Source organism: Acinonyx jubatus, chromosome E4, assembly GCF_027475565.1.
Source record: "Acinonyx jubatus isolate Ajub_Pintada_27869175 chromosome E4, VMU_Ajub_asm_v1.0, whole genome shotgun sequence".
NCBI classification, from domain to species: Eukaryota; Metazoa; Chordata; class Mammalia; order Carnivora; family Felidae; genus Acinonyx; species Acinonyx jubatus.
In genome coordinates, this window is record NC_069395.1 from 53,059,923 (window position 1) to 53,081,444 (window position 21,522).

General features: G+C 38.2%; 2 protein-coding genes across 8 annotated transcripts in view; both read left to right on the top strand.

Annotated features, from left to right (window-relative positions):
• The window catches only part of ANKRD45 (ankyrin repeat domain 45), a 46,369-nt gene extending 37,148 nt beyond the window's left edge, over window positions 1-9,221 (top strand). For 3 of the 4 annotated variants that reach the window (XM_053209196.1, XM_027046198.2, XM_027046199.2), the window contains exons 5-7: window positions 1,107-1,245; window positions 4,807-4,988; window positions 8,955-9,221. In XM_053209196.1, coding sequence (XP_053065171.1) covers window positions 1,107-1,245; window positions 4,807-4,838 — 171 coding nt within the window. In that variant the 3' untranslated portion in view covers window positions 4,839-4,988; window positions 8,955-9,221. The remainder of the gene's footprint in view (window positions 1-1,106; window positions 1,246-4,806; window positions 4,989-8,954) is intronic. The other variant, XM_053209197.1, reaches the window with a different exon arrangement.
• A 2,825-nt stretch (window positions 9,222-12,046) lies between these two features.
• The window catches only part of SLC9C2 (solute carrier family 9 member C2 (putative)), an 86,029-nt gene continuing 76,553 nt past the window's right edge, over window positions 12,047-21,522 (top strand). Inside the window, exons 1-4 of one of the 4 annotated variants that reach the window (XM_053209454.1) lie at window positions 12,047-12,279; window positions 13,500-13,706; window positions 15,821-15,921; window positions 17,964-18,092. In XM_053209454.1, the coding sequence (XP_053065429.1) occupies window positions 13,574-13,706; window positions 15,821-15,921; window positions 17,964-18,092 (363 nt within the window). In that variant the 5' untranslated portion in view covers window positions 12,047-12,279; window positions 13,500-13,573. Of the gene's footprint in view, window positions 12,280-13,499; window positions 13,707-15,820; window positions 15,922-17,958; window positions 18,093-21,522 lie in introns of those variants that run through there. The other 3 variants (XM_027046310.2, XM_053209453.1, XM_053209455.1) reach the window with 3 other exon arrangements.

A 21,522-nucleotide genomic window follows, 5' to 3' on the forward strand; every position in this document is an offset into this window, starting at 1 on the left:
AAATTTCCTGGTACAGGCAGTACTCTGTTCAACTAGGTACTATAAAAGTTCTTTTAATTTCAATTTTTAAATATTTGGTTATTTGAGCTAGAAAATATTATATACAAATAGTAATAATTAGAATAAAATTGAAATGCCTAAAGCAAACTTACTAGCTTTCTTTCTTCCATTTCCAGTCTTACTGTCCTGGGGTTCTAATAACAATCTTGTGTTAGTTTCACCATGCAAATTTCACCATTTCAGTTATATAAACACATGTATTCACACATACAGTTTTATAAGATTTTGTTTTTTTATAAAACTATATATTTATAAAATATATAAATATAAATACAAATTTATATTTATATTTTTATAAAACTATATATTTATCCTTAATTTGCTTTTTTTCCTTTTAATAATATATTATGGCCATCCTTCCAAATCCACTTGATTTCTGCATACACTACTGCCTATTTAATAATAGGGACAGGACATGCAAAAAATGCATTATTTTCTTTCTTATTATGAACCACAGAACAATAAACATCTTAAATCAGACACCCTCAGTTTGCTGCGTGTGTGCCGAGATAGCTTTGATGCAAATTGAGAAGTTTTCAGTGAGGTGGAGCTCTTGCGTTTCTGGCACTTCCTCTCTTCTGAACCCTCTGAGAGGGAATAAACTTCCTGTTGAGTTGCATCCAGTTCATACCATCCACCTATTCTCCAACCTTTGCAAACACTTCCCTTTGTCACAGGGCTCATTGAAAATAAAGAATTAGGGAGAGGATGTACACTGGCCCAGGGCTTCAGGACTGTAAATTATGAGTTTTATTTTACACAACATTCCACTAATGTTAGAGCTGCACTGTCCAATATAGCAGCCACTAGCCACATGTAGTTATTTTAAGTTAGAATTGATTAAAAATTAAATAGAGTTCCTCAGTCACACTTGTCCCTTTTCTAGCACTCAGTGGATAAATGTCAAATGGTGACTACATTGGACGATGCAGATAGAGCATTTCCACCATCACAGAAAGTTCTCTTGCACAGTGCTAGTTCAGAGATACTATAGAGTTTTATTTTTTAATAAACAAGTAGAAAGTAAATTCTGTTTCTATCTCTAGAATACCATCCTCAGTGCATGCCGTATAAAAAATGAATGGTTGGAAACCCATTTGAAAGCTTCTGTCAGCGAGCTTTTGGAGCAGAAACAACAATTGGAAGATATTGTGACTCCTATCTTCACAAAAATGGCAACACCGCGTGAGTTTTGGATAAAAATGGTTTGAATGTCAGAAAAGATGAATATTCAATGTTCAGTGTTATTTCTGAGGTTAACAACTCCTGATTTTGACAATCTTCATTAACCTTTTACAAGTTCATGATACAAGTATGATATAACTCCCTAGATTTATTATTAGCTTCAATATTAGTAACAATTATTATTTCTGTAGAGAATGTCTCATATTGATATTGTTGCCATTATTTATTAATTTTATATAATTTACTATGCCTTTGATTTTCAACTAGGAAAGCCAGTCCTCCTAGGAGATAGAATGGCAGAATTTGAAAAAGCACTTTCAGTATTAAAACTGTGCTTTGAAAATCCTGTTGGGGGAACAGTCTCCTGTCAATGGGGAAGCTGCACTTGGTGACAGGCATCCCTAAGAATTTTTAAAATATCAGTTTTATTGAGATTTAATTCTTTTTTTTTAATTTTTTTTTTAACGTTTATTTATTTTTGAGACAGAGAGAGACAGAGCATGAACGGGGGAGGGTCAGAGAGAGAGGGAGACACAGAATCTGAAACAGGCTCCAGGCTCCAAGCAGTCAGCACAGAGCCTGACGCGGGGCTCGAACTCACATACCCCGAGATTGTGACCTGAGCCGAAGTCGGACGCTTAACCGACTGAGCCACCCAGGCGCCCCGAGATTTAATTCTTATACTATAAAATTCACCAATTAAAAATGCACAATCCACTGGTTTTCAGTATATTCACAGAGTTATATAATCATCACCACCATCTAATTTTAGAACATAAACACCCCAAAAGGAAACACCATACCCATTGGCAGTAACCCCTCCTCCCGCCCTCCTTCCCATAAGGCTCCTACAACCATTTATCTTTTGTATTTCTATAGAATTGCCCATTCTGGACAAGATTTGCCCATTGTGGACATTTCATGAATAGAATCATACAATTTGTGCCATTTTGTGTCTGGCTTCTTTCATTTAGCATGCTGTTTTCAAGGTCCATACATGTTGTAACATCCGTATTCCTTTTTGTTCTGAATAATATTCTTATATGGATTCAAACTTACCCAAACTTACCTATATATTCATTAGTTGATGCATATTTAACTTTCCATGCTTTTGAGTATTGTAAATAATGCTGCTGTGAACTTTTGTGTACAAATTTGTATGACTGCATGTTTTCATTTCTCTTGGGAGAATTGCTGGGCCATATGGTAACTCTGCCTCTTCATTTGAGGAACTGCTGAATGTTTCCAATAAGCAGAGTATATGAAGATTCCAATTTATCCACGACATTATCAACATGTATCATTGTCCTTTTAAAAAAATTTTTTTTAATCTTTATTATTTATTTTTGAGAGAGAGAGAGAGAGAGAGAGAGAGAGAGAGAGAGAAAGAGAGGGAATGAGCAGGGGAGGGGGCAGAGAGAGAGGGAGACATAGAATCCAAAGCAGGCTCCAGGCTCTGAGCTGGTAGCACAGAGCCCCATGCGGGGCTCGAACCCACAAACCGTGAGATCATGACCTAAGCTGAAGTCGGACACTTACACTTAACCGACTGAGCCACCCAGGCACCCCCTATCATTGTCTTTTAAAAAACTTTTAGCCATCCTAGTGGGTGTGAAGTGATACCTTAATATAGTTCAGATTTGCATTTCCTTAATTATTAATCATGTTAAACATCTTTTCATGTGCTGACTGGCTATTTGTATATTTTCTTTGGAGACGTGTCTATTGGACTCCTTTGCCCACTTTTAAATTGGGTTGTCTTTTTCTTGTTGACTTGTAAGAGTTCTTTATGTATTTTGAATTCAGTTCCCTTATCTGATATGTGATTTGCAAATATTTTCTCCCATTCTGTAGATTATCTTTTCATTTTCTTGATTGTGTCCTTTGAAGCAAAAAAGCCTTTAAGTGTGAAGTCCAGTTGACCTTATTTTTCCTTTTGTTGTTTATGTGTGCAGTGTCGTATCTAGGATACATTGCCTAACCCAAGGTCACCAGCACTTACTCTTATGGACTTTTTGGTAAGACTTTTGTAGTTTTAGCTTTTTTCATTTAGCTCTATGGTCCAATCTAAGTTATTTTTTGTATATGATGTGAACCCATTCTTTTGAATGTTGGATTATGAGTATGCAAGATTTTTTTTTAATCAAAAGGGGCTATGGTTTTTTAAAAGTTAAGACAATCTAATCTAGGTAGTATGGCAGAGTATCCCTTGCCATCTTTACCAGACGTCTATTGAGCATATGCATAGATAGCACACTCCTAGGTCCCCTGAAGGGAGACAGATGCTTTACACCGTCCTTGTCTTTAAGCAGCCTACTACCTAGTTTGTGAAAACTACAAACTAGAAAAGATAAACTCAGTACTGTGTATGTTCAGAGAAGCCTAGCTATTAGGAGGAAGCATCATGAAGAAAGAGGAATTGTCTAAAAGGATGGGTAGCCAGGCTGGAATATGAAGGGAGTTCTGGAATGAAGTCACAATAGGATGACAAAAGGCTTGAAGGTGGGAGTGGGGAAGTGGCCAGGATCCATCTGGCTAATTATAGTGAAGTCTGTGAGGAACAGTGAAAAATAAGGTTGAAAAGTTAACTGGTGCTCATTTCATTAAAAGTACTGAATTATAAGCTTAGAAGTTTGGTCTTTATCCGGGGCAGAGGGCTGCCATTAAATGCTTTGGGGTAAGCAGAGAAGAAGGATTCAGTAGGAGAGAATAATATGGCTTTCCTTATAAAATGGATGGAGAAGAGACTAGAGGAAGTGAGACCAACATAGTCCAAAAGTGAGATGACTAAGACCTGGAACAATCTGGTTCTCACCCTCTCTCCCTGTCATTGTGGTACAATCTGGTTCTCACCCTCTCTCTCTGTTCTACCACTGCTGTTAGCCTGGTCCATCACCTCTCCCTCCTTCCCTTCTCATCGCTAAGGAAGAATCACCTCTCTGCCCCCCTCAGGTCTTCTATACCCCCTCCAAGCACCCCAGTATCTTATACCTTCACATGATGGAAGTGTTAGTCTTGATGGGACCTCTCAAATGACCCCCTCAAGTTACAAGGAGGAAAGTGAAGACTGGTGAGGTTAAGCAGTTTATTCAGTTATTCTATTCAATGGCAGAATTAGGAACAATAATACCAATTATATGGGAAATGTGACCTCATACCTTTAAATTAAAAAAAAAAAAAAAAGGTGGAGGAGAATACTAGAATTGACATACCAACCCCAAGGCTTGATTAATGACTGGTTCAGACTGGCAATTATTTTACAACTGGCTTCATTTTTGTTTTATATGACAAGCTAATTAAAATTTTTTTTTCAACGTTTATTTATTTTTGCGACAGAGAGAGACAGAGCATGAACGGGGGAGGGGCAGAGAGAGAGGGAGACACAGAATCGGAAACAGGCTCCAGGCTCTGAGCCATCAGCCCAGAGCCTGACGCGGGGCTCAAACTCCCGGACCGCGAGATCGTGACCTGGCTGAAGTCGGACGCTTAACGGACTGCGCCACCCAGGCGCCCCATATGACAAGCTAATTAAATGTAATTTTAAAATCTGCTTCCTTCCAGGTCAAGTGAAAAGTGCCAAATCTGTAGTCTAAGCCATGGTCAGAAAAGAAGTCAAGATCTTACCTTCTACTGAATATATATTTTGTAAAAGACCACACTTTCTTCTAATATTTATAAAAGCAAACTTACTCATGCCAACTGAAGTTAAGAAAATACATGTAGGGCTTTATAAGAATGTTTAGGTATGAATCACCCTTTTTTTGTTTTACCCTATTCAGCACGTGTAATTCCAGACGCTCTGTCCTTGCCTCTGCTTCAAGTGTGGCTCCGTGTGAGTTCCACATGCTGCTTCCAGACAGTGTGGGTGTGAATCACTCACAAAGTCTCTCTGGAAGCTCTAAAAGCTATATAGAGAATCTAACAGTTTTCTAACAGAGGCAGGAAATTTCCATTTAACTGAAGAATTCTATTAGAAGAGATATATTAGCTATTTCCAGAGGAAAAGTTTGTTCTCCCTCTTTCAAAAGAAAAGCTATGGGAAGACATTCTGGAGCAAGGATATATTAAGAATTGTTTGGCTCGGGGTTTTCGTCTTCTTCTTCCTTCTTTTTTAATTATATGGTTTATTTATTTATTTTGAGAGAGATCACTCAAGCAAGGGAGTGGAGTGACATAAACAGAGAGAGAGAGAACCCCAATCCCAAGCAGGCTCTGTGCCCAACATGAGAATCAATCCCACCAACCATGATACCATGACCTGAGCTGAAATCAAGAGTCGGACAGTTAATTGACGGAGCCACCCAGGCTCCCCTCAGGGTCCTCTTCTTAAACAACTATTACTTTTTTTGTTTTGTTTTTAATGTTTATTTTTGAGAGAGACAGAGAGATAGAGAGAGAGCAAGAGCGCCAGCGGGGAAGGGGCAAAGAGAGAGGGAGACACAGAATCTGAAGCAGGCTCCAGGCTGAGTTGTCAGCACAGAGCCTGACGCGGGGCTTGAACTCACAAACTGGGAGATTATGACCTGAGCCGAAGTCGGATGCTTAACTGACTAAGCCACCCAGGCGCTCCTACAACTATTACTTTTTATATCCAAATTAAAATTTACCTATGAGGTGGGATTTAGTCTTTTAGTAAAATCTGCTCATTTCTTTAGCTTCCTCCTCCTCCTCCTCCTCCTCTCTCTCTCTCCACACACACATGTATATTTAGATTTCCCTTATTCTGTAGGTTTGACAATATAGATATTTTAACTGGACTCCATGCTATCTTTCTTTCTGTTCTGTTTTATATTTTTTATGATTAAAATTTTTGTTTACATTTATTTATTTTTGATGAAGAGAGACAGAGCACAAGTGGGGGAGGGGCAGAGAGAGAAAGAGACACAGAATTGGAAGCAGGCTCCAGGCTTCGAGCGCCAAGCTCTGAGCTGTCAGCACAGAGCCTGACGTGGGGCTCGAACTCACCAACTGTGAGATCACGACCTGAGCCGAAGTTGGATGCTTAACCAACTGAGCCACCCAGGCACCCCCTATTTTTTATGTTTTAAATATCAGTGTTGGTTTGGTTTCATATTAGTGGTTTGGAATGTCTTTTTTTCCCCTAGTTTATCTAAAAGCCCCCAAACCTTCTACTACTCTGATTTTCCTGAAAATTTTTATAGAAACAACATGTTAAAAAAAAACCAAAACACATTTATGTGTTGTTCTTAAGACCTTTTCTTTTTTGTCCTACACTAAAAGCTAGTTTTTCATTATAGAGGGGATGGAAAAGAAAAAAGCAATTCAGTAATTGCTCATCAGTTGACACTTTCTCAACTACGGTTTTGAGATAACACTTTAAATTTGTGTCACAGATTTTTAAGTTTTGAGATCTTTTTTATGCATGAGCAATTCCATTTCAGCAATTCCATTCCATTTTTGCCTTTAGCAAAAGAATAGGGCAATAACTCTCACTCCCTCTGGTAGATCCAATGGGTGTTTGTGGAGTTCTACAAGGAAGGAGGTCTATCTGTGTTGGCTCTGCTTTCTTACTATTGTACATTGTGAGAAGTCTGTTACCTTTAAGGACTGCAGTAATTTGGGACAAGGCTAGTTGCCATTTTTATTGTTTCTACCGTATTTTCTGAGCCTTGATCTTGAGTATGTCGTTACCTTCCAGGCAATGTGGTCCTGATGATTAGGGGGATGATTCCTGAATCTTACTTCAAAGATTCGTAGATAAAACTGAGACAGTTCTGGAGATCCTTAATATAAAATAAACCTCTTTCTCCTTTATTCGCCTTTTAGTTCTTCTCTTCCAACTTCTTGAAGCTTTTGATGTATGTAGTAACGCTGTCTTTTTAAAACTCCTTGACTGGCACCCTTATGTCATTGTGGTTCCTTTACTGCTTTTCTAACTCCTTTACCAGCTGCTGTGGTCTGAATGTGTTGTATGTCATGCCCCCACTCCTCCCCTCTGCAAATTCACATGTTAAAATCTAATGCTCAAAGTGACAGTATTAGGAGGTGGAGCCTTTCGGAGGTGATTAGGTTATGAGGGCAGAACCCTCTTGAATGGGATTAGGTTCTTATAAAAGAGACCTCCAGACAGTTCCCTTGCCCTTAGCACCCATGTGAGGTTACAGCAAAATGAGCCGTATAGGAGGTAGGCTCTCACCAGACACTGAATCTTCTGGCACCATAATCTTGGACTTCCCAGCCTCCAGAACTGTAAGAAATAAATGTTTGTTGTTTATAAAGTAGCCAGCTATGGTCTTTTGTTGTAGCAGCCTGAACTAAGATGCCAATTCCTATTCTTCATCTTGCCTCCAGCAATGGAAACTTCTCAAAAGTCAGTCTGTCTTACAAGTTTCTATGTCAGTTATGCCTCAATAAAGATGAAAAAAAAAAAAGCCTATTCTGACCTTTGGCAAAGCAGTCTATAATTCTTCACCCTGTGACCTTTTTTATCCCCAGTGTTAGGAAGAACTAATCCCTCCTTCTCTGGAGTATCTGTAGTGCTAATAGCCACATAAATTCTATTTAATTGTTCACATATTTGTCTTCCCTTGCGGATTATGAGCTTTTTGAGGGAAGGGGATCTGTCATGTTTTTCTTCATACCTCAAGAGCCCATAAGGTAGTAAGTTAGTAAATAACAGTTGAATGAATTCTCTTTTGGTGCTACCTTATTCATAGAGTTCTTTCTAAAAATGACTCCTGAACCCTTCTCTCCATTACCTTCTTTGTGCTGGTGCCCTGTTGCGACTCCCGCTTCTCTGGCCCCACACACGTACAACGTCATGACTGTGTATCTAGTTTCTCCTCTGTTTTCTGACCTTCATCTTGAATGCTGTACTAGTTTTTAGGCATGTGAAGCTGGTGATTACCAAAGGATTCCTGGATGCCATGTCAAAGATTCTGCTGATGTGAGGATCTGAGTTTAGAGAGATATAGTACTTCTTGTGATCTGTTGTTGCATTGAATTATACATTTATTCATAGGAGAGTTCAAATGCCCATATGCTTTGAGTTTGAGCTGCTACACAGGTAGGTGCAGGACTTCTTCTGAACACCCGTAGAGTAATTACAATTTCAATGTGCAGACTAGTAAATTAAATTATTTAGAAAGGGGTCAAGTAAAGGCTAAATTCAGTGCTATGATAAACGCTAGACAGTGGTTCCTGAGACTTCTGTAGTTTAATTGGAAAAATGTGAAAAAATGGAGGAGATTGATATGACATCATTAAGAAAACAATTACTATCTGCTATCACTGTTATTTAATAAAAGAGAAGATTTTAACATCAGAAAAGAAGGGAAGGTGTGATTTCATTGTTAGGTTCTGTCCTTTAAATTGAATAAATTAAGCTTTATTATGAACTGTTATATTTTTCTCATTATGCCACGTATGATGGAACTTTTGTCATGAATCACCACTGGTCTATGGTCCAGCCTTTGAGAACTGCTCTAGACTGAGCTGAAGCAGGCAGAATGCTATTAAGGTGAACATGATGCCCCAAATTATAAAGGGCTGACAATACACTCTGATTTTTTTTAATCTAAAATGTGATACATTGTATTTTCCAAGTTGGCCCCATCTCCTGTCCTACATGCTCTTCTTACAATGTAATTGTGACATTCCTCACACAGAGAGGTGGGTCTCTACTATCTCCTCTTGAATCTGGGCAGGCCTGTGCTTATCGTGGAAGTAATACTATGTGATTTCCATAGATCATAAAAGGTGATGCAGTTTCCAGCTAGTTCGAGATGCTCAGTCTTGGAAACCAGTCTGTGTGGAGAGACGCATATGGACAGAAACTGAGGCCCTAACCCACAGCCCTGTCTGAGCTTCAGCTAACAGTCACTGCTAGTGAGCCATCTCGGAAGCAGATCCTTCAATCAAGCCACCACAGCCAATGCAGTATGGAGCCTTCTCTGTTGAGTCCTGCAAAAATTGTAGATGTCAGCTAAATAAATGATTGTTGTTGTTTTAACCTACTAAGTTTTGTGTCTCTTTGTTATGCAGTAATGTATAACATACACATTTTAGACTGTGGAAGTGAGAAAATGACATAACAAACCCCTCTCCTGGGGGAGAGGATTAGATTGGAATGACAAAGGAATGAGAGAGTAGAATTTCATTGTCACAAGATAACTTCCTTGAAAATAAACTACAAATTGATGAATAATGTTCATTTGTTTAAATTTATACTATATTTGTTTTTAGTGATTGTATTTGAGGCAAAAATCTATTAAGTTTGGCATCGCATAATTGGGATACATTTGACCTCCTATGAAGAGTAATATTGTTTCTTCAAATTAAGTACCAGAAGTACCTAAAATATGTGATATTGCCTTTTTGGAACCCCAGAGGACCTAGAGGAGAGTGTTCGTGAAAGTCTGCAGAATCTTTAAAGGTCTCTGGGAGGTTATTAGTGGGAGTTTATAGGAAGGGGAAGAAAATGTTATTAGAAACTGGAGAAGAGAGGCCCTTGTTATGTGATGGTGGTAAATTTGACTGCACTGTTGTCTAAGTAATGAACTCAATGGTCCTGCTAAGGATTTTTCTAGATAGTGTTCAAGTGCCACCTGGCTGCTTCTGCTACAACATGAGAGGAGAGAGATGAGCCAAAAAGGAACAGTTCAGTTTTCAAATGAAATTTAGAAGAAATATAATGGAGCCAGTACCCACTGAGTTTAAAAATAAAAGTGTTTCTCATTCCCAGCCTTTCTAGAAGGCAAAAGGTCTCAAAATAAGAAATGGATTCTAAGAAAAGATAAAATCTCAGGCGGGATTGTGAGGTCATAAGACCTCAGAGATATCTAAGGTGGCACCTTCTGGAACTGCTCCGACTTGAGGTGGACTTTCTCAGTGCATCTGGGAGGATGACCTCCAGCTGCTCTAGGCAATCATTGTCATAGCTAGAAACCAAATGCAAAGAGAACAGCTCTCTCTGTCTCGACAGTGATATATACCAAGCTGAGGAACCATCTAAATGGTCCTGAGTCCCATGCCCATCCCTGAACCAATCATTGTATTAGGGGGATGCATTAGGGTTTTGACTAACCAACCTTGTCTCAGTCAGATACTATAATCTATTATCAGAATATGGGAAAGAGAAAGGATTCTGATAATATAATCTATGATCAGAATATGGGGTTGGGGGAGAACATCCTGGACAGCCCCTCAGCCCTCAACTCCTAAAGCTGTCACAGTCTACTCAGCTGGCTCTGCCAAAAATGGTGACACACAGATTTATTATTGCTTTTCTTTTTTTATTCTTTTTTAAATTAAAAAAAATTATTTTTAGAGAGAAAGAGACCAAGCGAACGTGCATGTACACAAGCATGGTGGGGGGGGTGGAGAAAAAAAGAGGGAGAAAGAGAATCTCAAGCAGGCTCTGTGCTGTCAGTGCAGCACCTTGTGCGGGCTCCATCTCATGGCCGTGAGATCATGACCTGAGCCGAAATCAAGAGTCAGACGCTCAACCGAGCCACCCAGGCGCCCCTATTATTGCTTTTCTTTAAAGCTCTATGGGAAAGATTGTAATGTAAAGGAATTTGATCATCTCTGTATTTTAGTTATGTGCGATCACTAGAGGAACTATGTGTAACCTAGAGCCAACTATGAATTTTGTCCAAGTATTCTTGAGGTATGAGGATTTTTCTAAAAACCATGGAGAAACTGAATTTTGAAATGTAAAGTTTCATGAGACTTACCTGTAGGGTCTAGGTGACCCAAGTGAGCCTGAGAGGACAGCAGGATAGGAACTAGATGGAAGGTGAAAGGATGTTACTCAAAATTATATGAAGCAGTTGAGAGAATTCAAGGCAACAAGTGGTATAGATAACACAAAGATGAAAATGGGAGAAATGGTAGTAAACTTGGTAACTAGGAGACTTAAGTAAGGGCATGGGAAAGAGAAAGGAATGGGTCTCTCAGACCCTGTGATAAGACAATTTAAAAAAAAAAAAACAAAAAAACATGGTCCTTGGAATTTATGGGCTGAGTGGTTTAAAAGAACCATACCAGACAACAACAAAATGCAAATATTTTGGAGAATGGTTTATGGGCAGCAACCAATGGTGGTTGCTGCAATCAGGGCCAGACATAGAACTGTTGACTAAAACTCTTTAAAGTTTCAAGTAGAAATTGAGACTTTCATTTGTCAAAGCTTCTTTGATACGTAGTGATGGAGAAAATGGATGACAAATTTAGTAATCTCACTGCTGTGGCGGTATCCATGATGCCCTGGGGGAGAGGATTAGATTGGAATGACAAAGGAATGAGAGAGTAGAATTTCATTGTCACAAGTAACTTCCTTGGAAATAAACTACGAATTGATGAATAATGTTTATTTGTTTAAATTTATACTGTATTTGTTTTTAGTGATTATATTTGAGGCAAAAATCTATTAAGCTTGGCATCGCATAATTTGGGATACATTTGTCCTCCTATGAAGAGTAATATTGTTTCTTCAAATTAAGTACCAAAAGTGAGAAATTCCCATTGAAAAGGAAGGATAGGCAGAAAAAGAGAAAATGGAAAAGGATAAATGAAAAAATCAGAAGGGAGACCAGGCAGTGGTAAAGAGGATTAGGGCTGGAGAAAGAAAAACAAGAATATATATTTAAAAACATGTAGGAGGAGGTTCTGTCTACATGGTGTATGACCATGGCAGGCAAAGAAAATCAGTTAAAACAGTTGTGGGTATAGACACAGCTTGAGCATTAAGAAATGTAAGCTTCTCTGGAACTGGATCACTTAGCTGCTTCTGGATTGGGAGTGGGGGATGATATATGTAGCCAATCAGAATGAAAGTAAGTTGGCAAGCAACCAATGGGAATTAGGTATGGAAATGGCTTTCAGTGTGATATCAGTTGGCAGTACTGTCCTTGGCAAACAGACGCAGAGCTGAGCGTCTTTCGTTCTTTGTGATTTTCAAGAGCCTTCATCTTGATTTCCACTCTGAACCAGCTTAGTCTTGAAAGATGGTATCTCTGGTCTTGGTAGTTTGGAGAAGAACTTGATTTGAGAGCGGTGCTGTAATGACAGGTGGGGATAGCAGGATGTGAGAATGCCAGGGATGTGGAGGGTTATTTGAGGGACATGTGAAGTGATTTGAAGTTGCAGCACTTTGAATCTCATTTCTGCTTCACATCAGAATATGGCTTATAGACAGGTGCAAAACAAAGAACCAAAGATTAACTCTAAATATTATTGGGGATACTTCAGGAACCTCTAGGAATTTTTAGCTTAAGGTTAACTGCAAGGAAAAATAAAACAGAATGAGTCCTTCTCAGGACCACGAAATAGATTTGTGCAGGCTATGTTCTACACAAGGGCACCAGCTGAGGGTAGGTACTGGGGCTGAAATCCCTGCACAAACCATGTGCCCTGTCATCAGGAAGGGGGACTTTTTCTAATTCACTTAAAGGCACCATATGATAAAACCTCAAATTTAGTCTTTTCCTTTGTTTTTAGGTTATTTACCCTCCTCCCCTGCCCCACCTTATCGGTGTGACTCAACATTGACCTCCCAAAATGGGAAACCATTTTGGATTTGGAGGGGCCCAAGAGAGGAAAAAGGGGATGTGGGATTGAAATAGTAAAGGGGAATTCCAGAATGATTTATACCCATGGAGGAAGAGCTCCCCCTCAAAAAGTTCGGTTCATCAAATATTATAGAGAGCCTATTATGTGCCTTGTACTGTGTGTAAGAAAAATAATATTCAGCCCTGGCCCTTGAGAAACTCACTGTCCAATGTGGAAGGCAAATACATCACTAGATCATATTATAGTTAAGTGCAGAAATCAATGGAGTCACGCCTCCATGCATGTGTAGAAGTGTGAGGAAGAAACACACTGCTGTTAGTGTTCCTATAAAACGTTCTTGGATGGGGTGCCTGGGTGGCTCAGTTGGTGAAGCGTCCGACTTCAGCTCAGGTCATGATCTCGTGGTTGGTTTGGGAGTTTGAACCCCGCGTCGGGCTCTGTGCTGACAGCTCAGAGCCTGGAGCCTGCTTCAGATTCTGTGTCTCCCTTGCTCTCTGCCCCTCCCCCGCTCACACTCTGTCTCTTTCTCTCAAAAATAAATAAACATTAAAAATTTGAAACATTCTTGGAGCAAGAGGTAGAACAGACAGTATCAATGTGTGCCCTGTGGCAAGAAGAAATGTGCTGAGACCTGAGTGTGGTACAATCTTAGGTAGGAAGAATGTGGATGTGCTAGAACTTGGCAAGTCTCATTTTCTTCTTTTTGCATCTTGTAACAGGTTAGTCTGTGGTAGTGAAAGTAGTAACTCACATCTGAATTCATCAAGTTAGGACTGAAAAAGCAGTGTCAAAAATGAACTCTTTCTTCTGGGTGCAAAGAGAAGATAACAGCAGCAGGACAGAATTACTCTGCGGCAAGACAGCTGGCTACACTATTGTAAATGGGCATTTCACAATGCTTGTGTGTTTCACGATTGTCCTGGGAGGTAAGAAGTAATTTCTAAATCTCATCTTTCCTCTGCCCTCTGAACCTTTCTTAGTGTAGAAAGTGATCACAACTTCCATAAAGAAGAAGTCCAATGAAATTGTAAGATGTGAGTGAATGCTGACAGTCTAGTTTCCTTTAATTATAAGTAGCATCTATACTGTGTCCCTTCCTTCGGTGACATTTGCTAAGCACAGCAGAATGGTAGGCAGAAGCGGAAATAGTCCCCTCATGGGGGAGACAGGCAAACAATAATTACAATACAATGTGGTTAGTTTAACTGTAAAGTTGTGGTCCAGAATCTCTGGTAACGTGGAGGAGAGCCTCATGCTGCCTGCCTGCCAGGCTTAACCTGACCAATAAATCTGGGATGAGGGGACAACGACTGGGGCAAATAAGACCCACACATACATTTCACAATTTGCATACTTGAAGTCATCACTTCTGTCCATTCTATCATGGCTTTTGAAGTGATTTTACTTCCGGGAGGATGCCATCCACCCCACACCCTAGTGGGCAATTAGGAGAGACTTCACAAGGAAAGGCCTCTTAAATGATAATTAAGAATTCAATACGTATGGGGCGCCTGGGTGGCTCAGTCCCTTAAGTGTCCGCTTCTTGATTTCAGCTCAGGTCATGATCTCACTGGTCGTGATTTTGAGCCTCCACGCTGACAGTTCGGAGCCTGCTTGGGATTCTCTCCTTCTCTCTCTGCCCCTCCCCAACACATGCACATGCTCTCTCCCTCTCTAAAAATACATAAACTTAAAATAAAATTTTTTAAAGAATTCGATAGGTATGGTTAATGATATTCATGCAGATAAAATACCATATTAAAAAACACAGGTACTTTATTCCACAATTCAACACTAGTGATTGGAGAAAAGCGTCTAGTCCCCTTTAACATTTTTTTCTTTGGGAAAAAAGGTCAGCTGTTTTAAAATCCTTTCTTGAATTAGGAAGAGTATAAAGAAATAATGAAGCAAACATTCATAAAAACTTCTTCAATTTTACCTATCATATCAGGGAGCAAAATTGCCTTTTCTGGGGTGAATCTTTAAAACACACACTAATGACATTGGTCTCCTGTCGTCCTAAGAGGCGCTGGTGACCATGAATTTCACCAGCTCCAGATCCTTGATGATTACATAGGGACAAGTGCTCTAGCAATAAAGGGCATTACAGAAATGGTTCAAGAAACATTTCTTTAGCCCTATGCAAAAGAAGTATTCAATTAATATCTACCAACTTGGCATGACCTGTAGCTGGAAGGCAGTGAATGGGATGCCAGAATCTTGCCCTAGGCATAAATTAATTGGATTATAATCTATATATTCCTTCTGGAGATAAGAACTGAATAATCTTGGACAGAGGAGAGAGCTTCAAGGCAAGACAATACATGTAGGCAGAGAATAACACATGTCTTCTGTTACTTGTCTGGTGAAGCCAGTTTTCTCCATAGTTAGAGCTCAGTTAAAAGTATTTCTGGCTTTTAAGAAAACTATAGAATATATATTGCTGTAGTTTAGGATGAGTACTAATAAAAGGTGTAATAGGTTGATATGAAGTTTGGCTTTCCATAATTTCTCATCATCAGCCCACAGATAAGATACCTGTACAGTGATCATAATGGGCCACTGGGTGGGCAAATGGGAGGTTGCTGGAATTTCAGTATTTTCCAAATTTACCTGTGAGAGATGCTTCATTTTGTATGTCTTAAAGAGACAACATTTGTAACAGCTATCAATTATTTATTCATAGCGATATGATACTCAGGAAGTTTATTTATTAAAAAAATTTTTTAGTGTTTATTTTTGAGACATACACACACACACACACACACACAGCATGAGCAAGGGAGGGGCAGAGAGAGAGAGAGGGAGATGAATTCGAAGCAGGCTGCAGGCTCTGAGCTGTCAGCACAGAGCCCGATGTGGGGCTCGAACTAATGAACTGCAAGATCATGACCCGAACCAAAGTTGGACACAACCGACTGAGCCACCCAGGCACCCTGACACTCGGGAAGTTTGAAATTAAGTACCTAGAGAAAGAGGATATTAAATTGTTTTGAAACTATACATTTTGTATAAATAAAACATACATGTATTTCTTCAGGATTTTTGAAGACCTGTCTAAGGAATTCTGAAGTCATTGTTTTGATAATTCTTTCTGTGTCAGGATTTATGATAGGACAACTGGCTCACAGTTTTGTTCAGGTAATGTATGTACAATAAATTAGTAAGTGAAAGAACAGAAACCAAAATCAAGGTCCACTCTCAACGCTATCCCTGAATGTATGGAATTTTTAAAAAATGTGAACAGCTCCTGAAAAGAATTCATCTGCCATTAAAAATTTTGAAAATGAAAAACCATACAGTATAAGAGACATATTAAAGAAGCAGAAGATAAAATGCTAGTATGGAAGTAAGGAAAATTCAACTGCATTCTTGGGTTCTTCATCGTCTGCCTTTGGAGCCTTACTCCTGTTTCCTTCCCCTCTCTGTATACTGGTTTCATCTGTGGAATAGTCTTCAATACCTGTGGAGCCTCTAGTTATAAAAGGCAGCTGTTACTGTCATAATGAAGCATGGTTACTCTTTTCTGACTGCCAGATTAAATGCAAAATGTGTCATGTAGTATATAATACAGATACATGAAAAATTTTATTTATTAACTCTTGACTTCAAGTGCATAGCAGTGTGATCAGTAACGATTTGGCTCCACTCATTCTTTTATTTTTAAAAAATGGAGATGATGCTTGTACCTCTCTAGGACTGTAAAAACCTCCTGTTATTCTTCTAAACACCACCATTACTACTAACGTCTTTTGAGTGTTTGCTATGTGCCAGGGTCTCTTTTAAGTGCTTTGTGTTTATTAATTTATTAACTTAGTAATAAGTTATAGAAATAGTAGAATTAGTAAGAAATAGTAATATTTCTTTTTTTCCAGTGAAATATGGAGCTGTTTAATTTTAAAAATTTATGGTTGACACACAATGTTACCTTAGTTTCAGGTGTACAACATAGTGATTCAACTTCTCTATGTGTTATGCTGTGCTCAACTTATCATCAATTCTTGAGTTAATTTATTGGTCTTCACAGAAACCCAGTGGAAGTAGGTACTGTATCCCATTTTACAGATGAGGAAACTGAGGCACAGAGAGGTTAAGTAATGGAGATTAAACTATTAGTTGAGCCAAAAACTTTTTAGAAGGGAATATTTCCAGCTTTTCAATCATTGTTGCTATCTCTTCCATTCATCTGTATACAACCTTCATGATTTATGCCTTATATTCACAATATGTGCTATTATCTATGTATTATTTTTCCTCTACTTGACTCACTAAAGGACTTTATTTTTTTTTTAAGGCAAGAGCATTTCTTTTTATTTTTTTTAATGTTTATTTATTTTTGAGAGAGAGACACACAGAGCACTAGTGGGGCAGAGAAAGAGGGAGACACAGAATCTGAAGCAGTCTCCAGGCTTTGAGCTGTCAGCATAGAGCCCATCGTGGGGCCTGAACTCACAAACTGCGAGATCATGACCTGAGCCGAAGTCAGACACTTAACCGAATGAGCCACCCAGGAGCCCCGAGCATTTCTTTTTTAATGTTTACTTTTGAGAGAGAGAGAGAGTGAGAGTGAGAGAATGCGAATGAGTCGGGGAGGGACAGAGAGAGAGGGAGAGAGAGAATCCCAAGCAGGCTCTGCACAGAGCCCAATGCAGGGCTCAGTCTCATGAACTGTGAGATCAAGAGTCAGATGCTTGACCAAATGAACCACCCAGTTGTCCCTCACCGAAGGACTTTAAAATCGTAAGCAAATGTTTGTGAAATCACAAGTACTGTGCAAGGTCTCTTTTCTGTCTTAACGCCAGTTAGAATAAACATCTAACAGTCAAATAAAAAATACTTGTGAACATCTAAAATGCTCTCAGGGATCACTAGTGGCAGGGGTATCACTTTTGAAAACACGGATTACAGTACTTACCACAAGCAGTGTTTGTGTAGCCCAAACTCACACAATTCTCTGATGAACAGTGGACTGTACATATAACTCATCTGGACAGATCGTGAAACCTACAAGACCCTCAAAACTGACCTTGTAGATAATCTCTCATTAGTTGCATATTGGAATATACTAAAACTTATATTGATTGATATAGCATCAATTTCTAATACCTCAAATTACCTAATTCCAATTTCTAATACCTAAAAATGGCAGCCAGCTAATTTCATATTTATCTTTGTTAGTTTAGGTGCACGAAATTGTCTACCCTCTTCTGAAAACACCAAGCTTTTCACTTTATTGTTATTTTTCACCTATAATTATATTTATGGCTGCTTTGGATGTGGACTTTTATATACTCAAGAATATGCTTTGGCAGGTAAGAACACATCTTAAAACAAATTATGGTCAGTCTTGTTTATGTTAGCAGAAAATATGTTTTGTCTATAAAGAAGATTAATAATTCACAAATCTCACATTTTTAGTTCTACCCTCCTTCTTCTGTGGAACCACTAAGTAAAGGGAATTGAAGAGAAGGGAGAAGGAATCTGTATTTGCTGAGTGACCAGTGTGATAAGGCACTGAGTAAATATTTCCATTTTATGTATCAACAAATCGTGGCTTAGAGGTCACAAACAAGGCTGATAAATGGCAGAACCTGAATTCTTCATCTCCACTATATCTGTAGATCTGCCCGTTTTCACTGCTAAAATTGTTTTATTTGTGGCTTTCTCTTTCTTCTTAATCATGCTTCCAGACGAGTTTTTCTTTCAAAGAATATTTTATTTTGTTTGGTTTTATTCTGTACTTTTTCTAACATCTTGAGGCAGACATTAGTTGATTGATTTTTAGGTTTCTTTTTTTTTGTATTTTGTACATCTAAGGTTTAAAATTTTTCTATGACTACTCTTTTAGCTTCACCCACATGTTTTGATTTTTAGTGTTTTCATTATCATCCCAAACCTATCTAAAATTTTTACTATACTTTTTTCTTTGACCTGTTGATTTTTTTTTTCCTTCATGTGTGGAAGAATTTTACTTGTTTGTTTATTTATTTGTTATTGAAGTGTAGTTGACATACAATATTATGTTAATTTCAGTATATCACAGTGAGTTAACAATCACATACATATGAAATGCTCACCATGATGAGTGTAGTTACCATCTGTCATTCTACAAAGTTATTACAATATTAATGACTGTCTTCCTTATGCTGTACTTTTATCCCTGTCACTTACTTATTTTATAACTGAAAGTTTGTACCTCTTTGGCCCCTTCGGCTATTTTGCCCACATCCTCCAGCCCTCTGGTAATCCTCTGTTTGTTCTCTGTGTTATTGAGTCCATTTCTGGTTTTTGTTTATTTATTTATTTACTTTGTTTTTTAGATTCCACACATAAATGAAATCATATGGTATTTGTCTTTTTCTGACTGACTAATTTCACTTAGTGTAATAGGTGCATCCATGTTGTTGCAAATGGCAAGATTTCATTGTTTTATGGCTGTGTCTCTATATAAATGCCACATCTTCTTTATCCAACTTATCTATCAATGGACATTTAGGTTGCTTGCATATCTTGGCTCTTATAAATAATGCTGCAGTAAGGAGGGATGCATATATCTTTTTGAATTAGTGTTTTGTTTTCTTTGGATAAATACCTAGAAGTGGGATTACTGGATCTTATGGTACTTCTAGTTTTAGTTTTTTGAGGAATCTCCATACTGTTTTCCACAGTGGCTGCACCAATTTCCATTCCTACCAACAGCACAAGAGGGTTCCCTCTTCTCTACATCCTTGTGAACACTTATCCATTTCTTGCCTTTTTGATACTTGCCATTCTGACAGGTGTGAGGTGATAGCTTATTTTGGTTTTGATCTGCATTTCCCTGGTGACTTGTTATGTTGTCTTTTCATGTGTCTGTTATAAGCCATCTATGTGTCTTCTTTGGAAAAAAATCTATTCAGGTCCTCTGCCCATTTTTAATTGGATTATTTGTTTTTAACCCATTAATTACTTAGAAGTTATTTTAAAATTTCCAAATATGGTCTTTTATCGTTATTTCTTTTATCACATTATGACTAGAGAGTGTGTTTTGTATATCAACTCTTGTGGTTTGTGGAGATGTGCTTTGTGGCCTAGTACCTCACTTTTCCAAAATGTTCTTTGCTTTACAAGAATATACATTCTCCCATTGTTGAGTGCAGGGGTCTAAATTAGTTCAGTAGATTATTTTGTTTATTATGAAGTCTGGTTTCTATATCTTTGACAGTGTTGTTTTTCAATTTAATATAACAAGCTTCCATTATAACTATGGATTTATCAATTTCTGCTTGCAATTCTGCTGGTTTTTACTTTATGTAAGTAGAAACTCTGTTATTAAGTGCCTACAAGTATTATTATTTTCCTAGTTAATTTTTTCCCGTTATTTAGCTACCCTTTTATCCTAAATAATGCTCTTTGCCTTACATCAATTTCATCTGGTATTACTGTAGTTATACCAGTTTTCTTTTGCTTAGTATTTTCCTGATATAATTTTCCCATTCTTCCACTTATAAGATTTTGATGTCCTTATGTCTAGATTTTTTTTGATAATATATACTTAGATTTTGTTATTTTATCCATGTTGAGAATCTCTGCTGTTTTACCAGGCACCCAGGTGACTCAGTCAGTTGGTGTCTGACCTTGGCTCAGGTCATGATCTCAAAGTTTGTGGGTTCAAGCTGGTGTCCGGCTTCAGAGCCTAGAGCCTGCTTTGGATTCTGTGTTTCCCACTTTCTCTGCCCCTCCCCCACTTGCACTCTGTCTCTGTCTCTCTCTCTCAATAATAAATATTTAAAAAAAATTAAAAACTAGCTTAATATTTATTGTGATTCAAAATAGATTTAGAAGGGCAAAATATTTTAACAGATTTGAGGCACCAAGGAAGATTGGATGGAAAACAGTGTTTGGAAATATGTTCCACACTGTTAAGCCATTGGAGAAATACAAATTAAAACCACAGTGAGGTACCACTACATACCTATTAGAATGGCAACAGCAGAAACAATAACAAGCCTGATAATAGCAAGTGCTGGTGAGAATGCATGAAAATGCAAAATGGTACAGCCGCTTTGGAGAACGGTTTGGGAGTTTCTTACGGAGTTAAACATACACTTGCCATATGACCCAGTAATTCTACTTCTGTGTATTTACTGAAGTGAAATGAAAGCTTATGTTTACACTAAAACCTCTGTGTGAATCTTTGTAGCAGCCTTTTTCATAATCTGAAAAGTCTAGAAAGAACTCAAATGTTCCTCAGCTAGTGAATGAATGAGCACATTGTGATACATCTTACCATAGAATACCACCCAGCAACGAAAAAGGAACAGAGCTTTAATAGACACAACATAGAATTTCAAATGTCTTAGCCAAGAGAGGGAAACCAGACTCAAAAGGCTACCTATTGTATAATTCCATTCATAGACCTTCCTTCTAGCAAAGCCAAAAGAGTATGTTTGGAGAACAGATCATTTGTTGCCAGGCACTGGGGATAGGGAAAGAAATTAAGTACAAAGGAGGAGCCTAAGGACAATTTTTTTTTTTTTAAGGTGATGGATCTGTTCTGTTTCTTAATTGTGGTCATGGTCACATGACTGCATGCATCTGTCAAGACACCTATAACTCCACATCAAAAGAATGAATTTCACTACATGTGAATTAAAAATAAGTTAAAAAATCAAAAGAAATCGATTTGGGTTTATTTCTCACATGTAGTTTTGTACTTTGCATTTGCCATGCTTCACCTTGGCTTCTCCTTCAGCCTTCTCA